Genomic DNA, 14,843 nt, shown 5'->3' on the forward strand with positions numbered 1-14,843 from the left:
GGAGGGCAAGTTTCCTGATGTCCTGTGTATTCACCATTACCCCTATGGTGTCTAGCCTGTAGGGGTGGCAGTAATAGCACGTGACAATTACAAAGCCCTCCCTGGTTTACAAAAAGCTCACAAACACGCCCCGTTTGGTGCTGCAGAGCGAGGCTGGAAGAGATGATGATCCATGCCACTACCCCGCCCTTCACAACTAAGAAGAACTGAGGCTTAGGGCAACTGTGACTTGATCACATTCAGGCAGCACATCTCCCAACAAGGATTTTCTGTCTCACGTCCAGTGCTTTCTGATCTTTTTTTTTTTTTTTTTTTTTTAAATAAATGAATGCTTGAAAGAATTAATGACCTGAAGAACTGAGGGAGTCGTGTGAAATGATGTCAGGACCCTAGAGAGGCTATAAAGTGGAGAAAACATGCCGTGTGCACCCACGTTCCAGGTGTACACTAAGTCCCCCCGCCTCCCTCGCGGAAGGACAGGGCACGGCTGTCTCTGCCTCTGTGGCCCAGCAGGTTTGTGACCCATTTCCCTCCCGCAGATTTTGACGGTGTCTGGACCACCTGAAGGAGGGACTCGAGTGACCATCCATGGCGTGAACCTGGGCCTGGACTTCTCTGAGATCGCCCACCACGTGCAGGTGGCTGGGGTGCCCTGCACCCCCCTGCCGGGGGATTACATCATCGCTGAGCAGTGAGTCCAGCCCGCTCTGGCCCGCCCTTTTCCCATGGAGCCTCAGGGTAGGGGCCGCCCCTTTCCCTTTTCTGGGACTTCTCCAAGATTCCCTCCCACCCTTCTGCTCCCGTGGACCCTGCCCCCAAAAGCCTTCCCTGGGCCCTCTTCTACCCCACCTCCACTTTCAAAGGCTCCTATGTGTGTGATTCCCTGTCCCCTGGCCCCTGTGGCATCAGAACTCCTAGCACAACACTGTCTCTCATTCAGTCTTCACCTGCCCTGGCCACCGAGCCACATTCCCAGCCAGCCCAGGTTCCTCCTCGGTCTCCCTGCCCCTCCGCTGCCAGCCCCCATTGGAATGCATCCCGCACAGTGGGCTGCGGGCAACAATTTGTTTGGCTCATGGGGCTCTGACAGCAGCTTAATCCGAGCAGGGCCTCCGCCGGAGCAAATTCATTTATTTCACTAAGGGAAATGTCAGCTGGAAATTAGAAAATAGGCATGTAGCCGCGGACAGGCGAACGGGGCTCCAGGAGTGACATATGTTCCAATTTGGGGTGTTCATTTGGCAGTGGTGACCACTGTGGAGTTGGTGGGCGGGAGATGGGCACAAAACTGGGGGCAGGAGCCTGGAAGGAGGGATGCTCCCCCCACCCCAATCCCAAAGAGAGACGGAAGGGAGATCATTCTGGATGATTTGTCATGTAAAGTGGGGTCAAGTCTCCCTAGTCCTGCTGAGAACACAGCTGTGCTGTGCGAGGGGGAGGGGTGTGAGGAGGGAGCCCCAGAGCAGGGCTTGTGGGAGGGGCTTCTCTGCCCTAGCTCCACCCCCCCGCAGCCCCAGGCCCTCCCCCTGACCTGCCCAGACCCAGCCTTTAGTAACCACCAGAAAAATGACATCACTTTCTCTTCTGTCAGCCCTTGCCCCTTCTCATCCATTTTCTCATTTTTAATTGGAAAGGACTCAGAGGTGGATACTGTTATCTCCCTTTACAAAGCAGGAGAAGGCAAAAGGCTTGGGGAAGTGAAATGACTTCCCCAGTTCACTCAGTGCACAAGTGGCCAAGGCAGAGCTGGAACCCGAGTCTCCTGACTTCCACTCCAGGTCTCCCTGTCTCATAAGAGTGGATAGGGCAAGACTCCCGGACAAGAATGGCCTGAAAATGTCATGATCCTCCGGGGTCAGGGGCCACGATTCCGGTGTGGGCCCAGAGCAGGGTCAGAGTCAGAGGAGTGACTTCCCAGGCTTTGAGGACCCCATTGATGTCCGCTCACCACCTCGGGGGAGAAGGAGCCGTTCTAATCCTTCAGACCGGCTCCTCCCCTGACAACCTTCTCCCTGCAAGGGCTGAATCTTGGAGGGAGGACTGGCTGGGGCTACAGGAAAGAGATGAGGGAGAGAAGAGGGAAACTACAGAGGCTGTGGAGCCAGAGAGGAGGTGGACGCATCTGGGGCAGGAGGCGGGACAGTCTGTGGAGTCCTTCCGGGTCAGAGCCCTGCCAGGCTGGGCGAGACCCTTGGTGCCACCTACCCCGAATCCACCTTGGCTTTAAGGACCTGCCCTGGGCCTCCAGACAGAAGTCAAGTCTCCAACTTGGTGAGATGCCACAGGACTCCAAAGGAAAGGGTTTGGGGGACCACTGGGTATGGCTTTGAGCTGAGAAGTGCAAACTCTTGGGCAGCTGGACACGGAGAGCTCATGAGATTTGGAATTCAAACGTGTTCTAGTCCTGCCTGCTCTACTGACCAGCCCTGAGGCCTTAGCAGACTGTCAGTCTCTCTGACCTTCATCAACCTCATGGAAATCGTGATTCCTACGGTATGGGTTTTGGGGGGAAATTCAGTAAGATGAGAAAATGGAGACTGCGATGTACATAGGAATGTGAGGAAGTATTCTATCTTTGGAATCAAATGCACCACCTTCACCCAGGGCCAGGGGGGAAAGTGCCCGTAGAATCCACAAGTGAGGCTATGCAGGGAGCCCGGGGAGGTGACCGGTCGAGGTTGGTGGCCCGGCACCCCAGAAAACCAACGCTGCCTTCGTGTGGGGCGCGGTGTGGGCAGGAAGGAGCAGGCCCTCCACACCTCAGTTGGTACAGCCCTGGTTTCCAGCCTCCCCAGGCTCCTTACCACTCTCGAGGCTTCAGAGTTTGTTCGCATCATTAAAACCTCCCGCCCGGGCAGACAGCAGCAGGCACGATCGTTACAGATGTCCGGGAGAGATGAATTTGGCTACACGGGCCAGTGCAGTGTCCTGGGTGCGGGCAGGGTTAGCGGGCACGGTAATGGCCCGCCATATGCTTGTGCCACACCATCTATCACTCAGCAATTAGGTTAATGTTGGTTAAAAGGCCCTGCTTAGTCTTGCAATCAGCACCCCACCGGTCTGTGGAGGGCCGATGATTCCATCACAGGACGTTTCCTGGGTGATAAGACTCAGGTGGGAGCCGAAGCTCCCCACCCCCAGGGGTGCACGCTTGTGTGGAGAAAGGCACCATCTCTGCCGGTCTGTGGGAGGTGGTACAGTGTGCGGGATGAGGACACCACTGGGCTGGGTGCCAGGAGCTCAGCTATTGGGGAACCGGGTGACTTGGGGCAAATCACTTTGCTCCCAGATTCTCAAAAGTCTCATCCGGGGAATGGAGAAATGGAGAAATAGACATCCTTAGGATGTCAGAGGAGGAAACTGTATGCCCCAGGGAACCGCACTTCCCACCGTTAGAAAGCCTGTCAGTGTCACTAATGTGTCCCCAGAAGCTCCCTGTCAACCAGGGAGGAGTAGAACCTCCAAATGTTGAACGTGGATAGTTGTTTAGTCAGGCCCCTCATTTTGCAAGGGAAAAATGTCGGCATCCCCAGCTGTCATCTCCTTATAATATACTGGGGATCCTAGAGCCACCAGAGACACCAGGAAGAGGCCAGGAAGGCAGGAGGCCCCCAGAAATCAAACCACAGGAACTTTGCCAACGCGTAAGGCTTGAAGGAGGAAGTGGTGCACACACTGCTGTCTGTGGTCATCGACACCCGGGAAGGTAGGGGGCACCTCCCAACACCCCAGCAACCTCAACTGCACCCCAACATTGCTGCCACGTCCACCCTGTCCCCTCCCCAAAATACATAGAAAGCATTCCATTAATTCTGCAAGCAGTAGAGCAGAATGGTCAAAGGCTCAAGCTTTGGAGTCAGGTTGACCTGGATTTGAACCGTGGCTCTGCCGCTGTGGCCGTGGACAAGTCACGTGGCATCTCTGAGCCTTGGTTTCATTGCCCATAAAATGGAGCTAATAGGACCGCCCTGCAGGGGAGCTCGAGATGACACGAGAGCCTATCTTGTACAGTGCCTGCTGTGATCACAGCTCAGTAAATTGTAGCCCTTATTATTATTAAGGTATCCAATCTGCCATGGCCCGACCATCATTCCTCGGTATAACCCTTTTTACTCCCAGCAGCCTCCCCTGCTTCTTCCTTACCTTCCTCTCTCCCTGAGCTCAGACAACAAATGATACAATTGTATTCTGTATATTCCAACCTTCAGTGCGAGCACCGGGCGGGGGAGGGGGGTGGACCGGGAATAAAAGGAGGGAGAGTGAGAGGTCATTGGGGTTCTTCCGGGTGCTTCTCAATTCCTTAGGATTCTCTCCCAGTTCTTCCCTACCACCCCAAACCCTTTGCTACAGCCCACAGCTTCCCTCTGCCCGCTTCCCACTCACAGGTGAAGGTGAACCTCATTCCATGGGTGGGGAGAGGCATCAGTCACAGTGCCAAGGAAGGGAACCCAGGGTAGTGCTCTGGCACCTTGCTGCAGCCTTCCCCTGCCCCCCTTGCATCATGCCCTTCGCGGTGGGGCATTCAGGGCCAACTGCGGGCGCTCAGCCTTGGACACTTGGGCAGTACTCCTCTCGCATCTGTCCCCCTTCTCCCAGGTCCCTGATATGTAAAGCTTATGTTTTGGGACATAAGGAAATGTTCTAGAAAAGACGGTGCACCAAAGGGTTCTAGGCCATTGTTCACACCCTACAGAGACAGCTGAATGGGCCATTCTAGGCCTTCTCCTCTCCTGCACAGACCCCTGGGTCCCAGGAGGAAAAAGTAGGCCCATGGCTTTCACAGGTTGTCATATCTCCTCCCTCCGTGATACCAAGCCTACCATGATCTCTTCTTCCTCCTTTCTTCTGGAGGATGACTGTAGCACAGAGTGTCCAGGGGGTGGTGAGGGAGGGACGAGAGGAGGAAAGAGATTTATCTGGTCCCCCTTCTTCTTTGTCCTCCTCTTCTCCTGCAATGGATGACAGATTCTCCTCTGAAGCGTCTCAGGAATACAGGGCATATGGTTTGCAGGACGGCAGGGACCCCAAACAGGTGCAGGCACTAGGGCCCAGGAAAGGGGATGAGAGATTTGTTACTCCGAGCAGGTAGTGGCCTGAAAATAACCACACACAGTACCTTAAATTAAGCTTCTCAAATGCTCTGCTAATGAGGTTTAAGAAGACAGTTCTGTGTAAAATACTAATTGATCGTCCCTATCAGCTTTACTCTGGGTTCGTAATTAATTTATTTATTCATGGAGGAAGGGAAGGGAGACTACCCTTCCATGCGCATTCAGTACTTTCTTGTTGAATCTAATATGCTAAACGTGATAAGACAGTTATTGCATGTTAAGTAAATATTCACCAGGAGTCAAAGTACTTATTTGGGATTAACTGTTATGAAGGAGGTGGAGATCTGCGGCATGGCGTGTGTGCGAGCGTGCGGTGTGTTTGTTTAATGCAAGTTTTATTACATCGAAATGAAATCTCTGTTTAGTTACCTTCCTTCCTGGAGAAGCCGTGGCGATAAGCGCCTCCCAGCTAGACGCGGATCTACCCCCATGGTGCCGGCGTAATGCTGGGAATGAGTGCACCGGGGTCTGTTTTCCTGCCTCCCCGCTAAGCAAACCTACTGGGGGCACCAGACTGCTCCGAACTCTTATGCGGTGTTGGGAGGAATCGAAAGTCCTTTCTTCCGTCCTTGGGTTCTCTTGCGGAGCCTCATGGGACCCCGTGCCTTCTAATTCTAAGCGAGACAGCCCCCCGCGAACCTGATTTCTTCAGTCTCTCCCGTATCCTCCAGCTGCCCGCCCTTTCGAGAAGGCTGCTGTGGCCAAGGCAACCAGTGTCTAAACGTGCTTGTTGTAACTGATCTCAGGCACCAGGGAGGTCATCACTGGGGGTATTGATCTGCACTTCATGAGAGAAAACACTGTATCCCCCTCTTGCCTCCAGCTACCCAGCCTCTTAATGTGAGACGTGACTTCCAACCCCACGGCTGGTTCGCTGCCTCGCCCACCAGCTTAGGGCGCTCAGACTTTGATTAAGTGGGAGTCCACTGTCAACTGCCGTCCTAATGAACTCATCCGCCATCCACCCCTTCTGCTGCCGAGGGACTCGGCTCCTCCCTTTGGCCGGGAGCTCCTGCTTTGGGCGTTCACTATCTCATCAGATTATCTATTCCCTTTTTAAACCTCACTGTAGGAAACAAACCACTGTTGAATCACCTTGGCAAACAGGCCCTCACTCACTCCTTTAGGGCGAGTTGCCATTTGGGCTTGTCACACAGGAAGGAACATGAAATTACTGCCCCTGGGTCTCCCTGTTGGACATTGGGTTTTATCCCACAAATACTGGGTAACTACCCCGTGCTAGGCACCTCAGAAGCACTGGGAATACAGGTTGATTCCGAGAATTAAGCAGCATAGCATTTGGAGGCACTCCGGACTTTAGAGGTGATCTCATTCGGCTTCTCACTGTACAGATGAGAGGCTGAAGCCCAGAAAGGGAAAGCACTTTCCCCGAGGTCACACAGCTAGATGGGTGAGCAAGCTGAGTCTTGGTACAGCACCAGTGCAAGTGTGTGATGAGTCATTCGTTGGGACGGGGGTGGGGGTGTGGGGGGCACGGGGGAGGTAAGATGAGAAGGATAGGCAGGGATGTGGGCTGTGGCCAGGCCTCTCACGGGAAGATTTGCTTTCTCCTCAGGATCGTCTGTGAGATGGGCCATGCCCTCGTGGGAACCACCTCCGGGCCTGTACGCCTATGCATTGGCGAGTGTAAGCCAGAGTTCATGACCAAGTCCCATCAACAGTACACCTTTGTGGTGAGTATTGGGCTACGGGGCTCCCAGCCTGTTCTAGGCTTCTCCCACAAAGGCCCCACACCCCCCTCAAGCCGGGGGTAGGATGGATGTGTGACTGACGATGCTATGAGAGTCTCAGAGAGTCACGGGCCAGAATTCTAAATAAGGCAAGATCAGGTCTTTCTTAGAAAGTGGATCCTACCCGTAAGGGAGGGAGGGGGCCACCGCTTGTCCTGCCAGTGTGATATCTTAGTCTCATTCCAGCCTAATGAGGACAGATCCCCTGAGGGACCTAATTAAAAAGGTCTATATTTATCCACATGCTTTGTTTTCTGCCAAGGCTATCGCGAGTGGGAGTTTAGAGAAGTCACTTCAAATCCTGCAGAGACATGTGTCTGTGGCAGGACCATGGGAGCAGGGGGTACTGAGTGAGTTGCTCCGTGTGATGGTGTCGTTAGGCGCACCGATGCACACTCACAGCTGAAGACATCTCTTCGCGCTCGGGCGGCGGGTAGTAGAATCATGACAACTTTCTCGAAGGCCGGCACTGTATTCCTGCTGAATCGATAGCGTGCTTCTGGGGCCTTGGAATCTGCTGGGGCTACCTTCCTGCTGAATCAATAACTTGCTTCTGGGGCTCTGGAGTCCCTTTGCTGACACTTTTCTATATTGCCACATTGAGTTCTTCATTAAAAAGTGTTAACACCAGCAGATGGGGTCAAACCAGCCTTGCTAAGAGTTTTGAAAAAATCATTAGACCACAACATTTTATTCTCTCTAAAGCATTTTACTGCTTGTTTTAGGTTTTCCAGGCTCTGCCTTCTTATCTTGGCATCTCTGTCCGTTTCTCGTAGTCGTCTTTTCCTCAGATTGGAGAGTACCATTGTCTGCCTGCCACCGGCTTCCCCTATCTTCAGCGCAGGACAGACAGGGTCTCGTGTGAGCAGCAAACACAGAAAGACGGGGGGCAGGGAGGGAGAGAAAACCGTAGAATGTCCCAGATGGGAGAGGCTTTAGAGATCATTTAGCCCGCCCTCCTCTCTTGACATTGGAGCAAACAAAAGCCCAGAGTGATCTAGAAGCTTGCTTCAGGGCCAATGGACAGTGACCAGCTAATGCAGTCTAGAATTCATGCAGGTATAGTTGTTCAGTTAAAAGCACTTCCCACTCCCCCAGCCTGGCCCTCCAGACAGGAGCAATTCCTTTCTGATTTAGGTCAGCCGCCGGATGCACCGTAGGCCACATGACATTTCTTTCAAGCTTCGGATTTTATTTTACAGCTTAGGGAGTTGACTAAAATGTGCTGGCCATCGATAGGACATCCTCCTGATGAAGGTGGGGGGGAAGCTGTATCTAACACTGACTGACAGCCGTCTGTACAGGCCCGCGGCCGTACCCCTCACATGCTTAGGAAGGGACAGGACATGTGCAGGGGCCATTAATGGAGGACTTTGGCCCCTTAGTGGCCCAATGCAGACAAGGATGCTTTATTCAGCCTAATCGATTTTGTGCCAAAAAAAATCAGTGCAGGCTCTAGATAGAGAAGCATTTTCAAATTGCTCTCAATTTGTAAACTAATTGATAGATTAGTCGGTGTTACCTCTGCCTTCCCATTGGTGTTATGAGCATGAGACTCCCCAGGGAGTTAATTAATTCTAAAGCGCGGTCCTTCTGCCTTCCCTGGACATGCCAAGAGCCTCTTAGAAAGGGCCTCAGCTCCAGGAGAAGAGATGAGAAAGGGCAGGAAAAGTACCTGCACTCTGAGCAGGGACACAGCTCCTCCTTTGGTCGTTACGTCCAGCATGGGTCTGTCCCTTTGGCCCAAACCTGAGTGTGACCGTTTCTCTGTTTTTTTCCAAAGAACCCTTCCGTGCTGTCGCTCAACCCCATCCGAGGACCAGAATCGGGAGGCACCATGGTAACCATCACAGGCCATTACCTCGGGGCAGGCAGCAGCGTGGCTGTATATCTGGGCAACCAGACCTGCGAGTTCTATGGGTGAGATGGGCTCAAAGGAGCACTGGAAGGCTGTACGTGTGAGGCGTGTGCGCGCCTGTTCCTGGCGTGTTCACACAGGTGCCCGCCCCTTTACTCCCACGGTGTGGGCCACGTCCTGGGCCCAAACACCATTCCAGTCCCTGTGAGCAATCCATCCCACTACTCAGTTTATAGCAATATAGACCACTTAGTCAATGTATCTAGGGGCTAGATACTTCTAAAAATAATGAGAACGAGGGCCGTGAGAGCTGCTGATGGGGAAGTTCCCAGAAACTCTCCAGTCACCATCAGGACCCAGCATTCATTAGGTCCCCACTATGGGGACTCGAGAAACATGGAGACTACATGACCTCAGTCCTCAGCAAGCACACAGCCTTATCCTCAGGGCATCTCTTGTGCATGAAAACCTGAACAGCTGCTACTTGCCGGATACTCCGATGAGGCCTTGGGGATATAGAGAATCCTGAGAGAATCCATGGGTGAGAACCCAACGTGCTCAGTATTAGCCAATCATCTCCTCCTCCGGTTATAAACTCCCTAAGGGCAAGGACTGTGTTCACTTCTCTGCATAGTAGGTGCTTAGTGAATACTTACTGAATGACTGACCAGACTCTAAGCACTGGCTAACTAGCCTATTCTAGAAAAATCCAGAAAAGAAAAGATCACCCAAAGCCCACGAAGCCCTGACCCCTGCCCCACATTCTCCAATCCCCTTCTTCAACGTGTTCCCTCCCTCGTCCAACCAGAGTCGGATCTCCAGTAAAAAGAGGCACTGATATACACCGATAAGGGATATGTTCCGTTGTGTAGAGTATGAAGGAACAGAGCATTTTGTGGGCCATACATACCCTCAGACTGAGGAAAATCGCCTCTGAAGCCAGAGAGCTCTCCTCATTGCCAATGCCTTTCTTTGCAACCCTCTTGCTGTCTTCCTGTCAGGCGGTCAATGAACGAGATCGTGTGTGTCTCACCCCCGTCATCCAACGGACTGGGCCCAGTCCCCGTTTCCGTGAGTGTCGACCGAGCCCGCGTGGATAACAACCTGCAGTTCGAGTACATAGATGACCCCCGGGTGCAGCGCATTGAGCCGGAGTGGAGCATTGCCAGGTGAGGCAGAGGTGGGACGGATAATGCCCAGCCGCCACCTGACAGAACCCCTGTCTTGTGAGGGGGCCGGGGTCGAGGTGGTAGCCGTTTGAGAGGGCTTTTAACCTAACCCAGCCTCTGCTTGTTCCCAGTGGCCACACACCCCTGACCATCACAGGCTTCAACCTGGATGTCATTCAGGAGCCAAGGGTCCGAGTCAAGTTTAATGGCAAGGAGTCTGTCAACGTGAGTAACCGCTGGTCCGCCTGGCCCTCCCTATAACCACAGCTCTGCGTCTGGGTTTGCAATGTGATGAGGTCCGTGTTAGCTCCCTCTTCCAACCAGATGCACTGGAGCAGCCGTCTATGGGGGAAGAAAGTTAGTTCAAGACCCTGAGCTTGGAATCATGGCCCCAAACACCTGAACCTTCCAAGGACTCTTGCAATGACAGCATAATCATTTCTCGTCAGAGGGCTAGTATATAAATGTACTGGCTTCTGAGCTTAAGAGAGAGCACAGAAGGGCTCCTGGTTTCATGCTATGTTTGCTTTGAGGTCCCGTAAGAAGCAGTGTGGAAGGGTGAAGAAATGCTGGCTCCAGAGGCAGACACATCTGAATTGGAAGCAGGACGCTGCCCTCCATTAGTCGTATGACCACGATCAAGTCGTTTAACCTCTGTTATCCCCTATTCTCCGCCTGTGTAAACGCTGACGATAAGACTCTCCTCGCCGATCTGTAACGCGAAGCCCTTGGCGGGCACTAGGTTAGCACTTGATAAACGGCAGTCACCGCGAGCAGCTAGTCCTACCCCGGCTGCGAAGGTGATCAGTCGACCATTTTACTTTACTCCTCAGTGCGGAGCCATGTAACTTAATTTTTTTTCTCTGCGGACGTTTGTGGTTTTTAACGAAGTTCCCTATCATAAAAGTAGAATGTCTGAGATGTCGTTACACATTTTTTAGTTAGTTCTGGTGGCTTCCCCCTCAGTCTTGTTAGCCGGTATTCTCTGAAACACTGCTGTATTCATAATTATAGCCCAGGAGATGCTATTATGGCCATTATTTTTCATATAATTGCTATTATTGCTGCTTTAACCTCAGGGGATTGAGTAGCTGTGATAGAGACAGGGAAGATGGTTCTGTGCCTGCCCTTTTATCCCTGACAGACCCCCCCACATGCTGGAAGCTTCCTTAGGAAACACAGAAAGGCACAAAATGACACAGCATTTGAAGGCAAGTTCTGGAAAAGTTACAGGGATCATCTGGTCCACGCCCCTCGTTGTATAGCTGAGGAAACTAATGCCAGAAAGGAGTAACGGCTTGCCCCCAGCCATGAGGGTAGCTGGAGGCAGAAGCAACTAGATCCCCCCAAAACCTGGACTCTTCATTACCAGACCCCGTGAGATGCTGGTGATCTGGTTATGACGTTCCATCATGGCAGACATCCAGGGACACCCGTATCACACCTTTAGTTTCCACCCTGGTCACAGCTCTTTGGGCCAGGAGAGCACGTGCCTCCTTATCCCAAGTGGAGAGCCTGATCCGGGGGTAAAAAGACCTATGCTCCCACTCCACTTCCAGACTGAAGCCAGTGTTCCTGGTAGCTCATAGACCACCTTGTCGAACTCCAAGGACTAAGTGGAAGGAAGGAAAATGAGGGGTGGAAATGGGAACAGTGGACTGACACTCAGGAAGGATAAAACCCCTAAATAAATTAGGTACGTGTTTTGAAATAAAGGTTTTACTATTACTCAGGTACGTCAAGGCCAACAGCACAGGAGGCAACTGCCATTGGAAAGATAGTTTGTTATACTCACAGACCCCCAGGGAAGGGGGCTGCCACGCCAAGGGGGACGCACCCCGGGGGGGGGGGTCTGGAAGCAGAGGGAGGAAAGGGCACTGTGGCGAGAGCCTTTATTATGGCTTCTGCAGGTAAGAAGCATGAAGGCAAGGTAAACAGGCTTAGGGTTGCCCAGTCCGAATCGTTTTAGCGGCCTCTGGGGCACGGGGGCTGTTCCTGATTGTCCCGTGCCTGGCCTGGTATGATTAGGGATGGGGGATGGGTGCTCAGAGTATGGAAAAGGAGGCGGTCGGGGGTCTGGGCTCCGGACTGATTGGTTTGCATTAGAACACGTGCTCTAGCAGGCAGGTTGTTTGTGGTCTCTAGGCACTGGCTGGTCCTGGGAGGGGGACCCCTCCAGGTCGTAAGGCCCCAGATGTCACAGCAGTAGAAGTACAGGAAGTAAAAGACATGGTCAAGGCAGCACAGAGTACGTATGTGACTGACGAGGTTAACCTCCAAAGCCTGCGGCCTTAGTCCCCACGAAGCCATTTGAAGAGAAGACTGGTCTGGAAAGGCCTTCCCTATACCTGACATCCACCTGCAAAGGCTAAGGTCCTAAGTGTCCTCTGCCCTCACCAGGGTGCCCCTGCAACCCTGGGCAGGAATCTCCCCAGCAGTTCCCCCAGCCCACCCACTGTGCCCTCCGTGTTTCAAGGAGTTAAGTGATAGTTCCTCCCTGTTGAGAGCTGGGGGTCCTCAGGCTCAGTAGTGACCTGCCTGGAGCCTGCAGGCGGACAGGCCTGGAGGAGCCACCTGGATGTGGTCTCTTCATCAAGCCTGGCTCCACAACGGGAAGGTGGTGACCTCTGTCCCCTGCCTTTGCTGTCGGGAGCTCTCTGTCAGGAGCGGTGGGGACAGAAGAACTCTGCCCCCCGCCCCCACAGGCACCTCTTCAGCCCACTGGGTCTACCTCTTGCCTCTGGATTTTGAAGCATCCCTAGTGAGAAGTGAGAAGGGCCAAGGCAAAGGCCGCAAAACCCCCAGGAATTTTGGCAAATAAAGTGCCGATGCAGCACCGGGCAGTTAACGAACAGAGCCTGCTTGTTTGGGAGTGATTTGCTTATTCAGAGAGGAGTCTGGTCTAGGGAGCGCCACCCCCCGCCCCCCCCCACCCCGCCCAGGCATGCAGCCCTCAGCAGGCTGTTCTAGTGAAACTCTTAAACTCCCTCTGGAAAGTGGGGGTTAACACTTGGACTTGGGGGTCTGACATAATCTCTGTGCCAGGGTCAGCTTCTCTGCGATTTCACACGGGGTCTTGTTTTCGGAACATGAAGCTCGTGTGTGTGTATGTGTGTGTGTGTGTGTGTGTGTGTATGTTGGCCAGACTCACGACACATGTGAACCTGCCAGGACAGCGTGTACTTGAGCAGGCCAAGCTCTCCCAGATGCCCTTGGCTGTTGCTGGGACACCCAGAGCCCCAACCAGGACCGTGCTGAGCGCAAGCCAGGAGGAGAGCGCGTGGGAATCGGGTTTTGTCCACATGCCACGCGGGGTCCTGTGGCAGTTTCTTTAGTCCGGCCACCGCCCTGGACAGCCCTGGAGCTAAACCACCAGAGAAGGGAATGGCGCCATTCACGCTAAGTAGAGGCCAGCTCAGCTAGGATTTTAGTACAGACACCAGGGTCTACCCAAAAAGGAAGGACATTATGACCTCAGTATCCGTACCCGGGCTACTCCCTTATGCAGACTGAGGGGGTGCTTGGCTGTAGAAGAGAGAGATCCTGAACAGAATGCTTCAAGACTTGAAGGATTCTTTTTACTCATCAGTGTATTCAGTAAACATTAACTGAACACCTACTATGTGCTGGCAGAGTGCTCATCTCATGCTACTCCCTGCGCCCAACACATACACACCCTGTCTACACAGCTGTCCTGCTTTGTCCTCAAACTCCCTCCTCCCCAGGCCTTTGCTGCCCTTCCTTCTGCCTGGGACTCGTTGCCCCACCCCTCCCCCTCCTTGTCTAAGGGAGTCCTACTCGTTCTTCAGGTTACATTTCACTCCTTCTGTGCAAGGAAGAGTGTCCCTGAGTCATCCTCAGGCCACGGCCATGCGCTCTCTCTCACACACACACCCTCCTACCCTGCCTGGTCCTTGCCCACTGGGCCTTTCACACAGGCACTCATGTATTTAACGGTGCTCGAACCCCTACTGCAGTCCGGTCCCCGTCTGGGACTATGTTATAATGCGTGTTTGGTCATTTGTCTCCTCCTCCGGACGATGACAGTGTCACTAGATGGCCCCAGCTGCTAGCATAGCGGCTGACACAGAACAGGCCGTCAAACGACGTTGGCGAATGAATGAATGAGGTTAACATGTGTGCCCCAGTCTCCCAAATTTCACAGTCTTTTTTCTCAAGGGGCTCACCGTCTAATGAAGACAACCAAGTAATCAGGGGGTGACAAGCCAAAGCAAAGAGAGGGCGGGAGGTGGTAGTGTGACCCCCCCCCCACCTCTCACTCGATCTGCATTTAAATGCTGCACTCTGGGGCTCCCAGGTTTGTAAAGTTGTGAACACCACCACCCTAACCTGCCTGGCACCCTCTCTGACCACGGACTACCGGCCCGGCCTGGACACTGTGGAACGGCCAGATGAGTTTGGATTCGTCTTCAATAACGTCCAGTCCTTGCTCATTTACAACGACACCAAGTTCATCTACTACCCCAACCCAACCTTCGAACTGCTCAGCCCTACCGGAGTGTTGGATCAAAAGCCAGGATCCCCCATCATTCTGAAGGTAGGATGGGCAGAGAGCAGTGCCTGGCCCGTGCAGTGATGGTGACAGCCCCCCTCACTCCCGGCCTTTCCTGTTCGCCTCTCTGTGCTCACGGCCTCGCAAAGCTGCCATCTCCCCGAAAAGGGAGCTTGTTTATAGATATTGACCCATCCAGCCATATATCTGGCCCTTGGGATTCTCAAGGAACACTTTACAATGTTGCTGTTTGTTCTTGTGAGCTTTGGGACGCGAAAGTTCGGCAGCGCCTTGGAAGCAAACACTTCCTTTCATTGACCGCTCCCGTGGCCACCGTAGCCCGCGCGCCTATTCCGAGGGGTCACGGTGCCCCGGAACGGTTCGTCCACCTGTTTTGTTACTTTCCTTTATATCCCACGTGCTCTCCTCCAAATGCTCCCT

General features: G+C 53.3%; 1 protein-coding gene across 2 annotated transcripts in view; it reads left to right on the forward strand.

Moving 5' to 3' along the window:
- Nucleotides 1–14,843, forward strand: part of PLXNA2 (plexin A2) — a 207,053-nt gene that overhangs the window by 172,096 nt on the left and 20,114 nt on the right. For both annotated transcript variants that reach the window (XM_058701454.1, XM_058701452.1), the window contains exons 13-18: nt 540–691; nt 6,688–6,805; nt 8,646–8,782; nt 9,722–9,889; nt 10,021–10,114; nt 14,208–14,447. In XM_058701454.1, the coding sequence (XP_058557437.1) occupies nt 540–691; nt 6,688–6,805; nt 8,646–8,782; nt 9,722–9,889; nt 10,021–10,114; nt 14,208–14,447 (909 nt within the window). The remainder of the gene's footprint in view (nt 1–539; nt 692–6,687; nt 6,806–8,645; nt 8,783–9,721; nt 9,890–10,020; nt 10,115–14,207; nt 14,448–14,843) is intronic.

This window comes from Neofelis nebulosa, chromosome 15, assembly GCF_028018385.1.
Source record: "Neofelis nebulosa isolate mNeoNeb1 chromosome 15, mNeoNeb1.pri, whole genome shotgun sequence".
Lineage (NCBI taxonomy): Eukaryota > Metazoa > Chordata > Mammalia > Carnivora > Felidae > Neofelis > Neofelis nebulosa.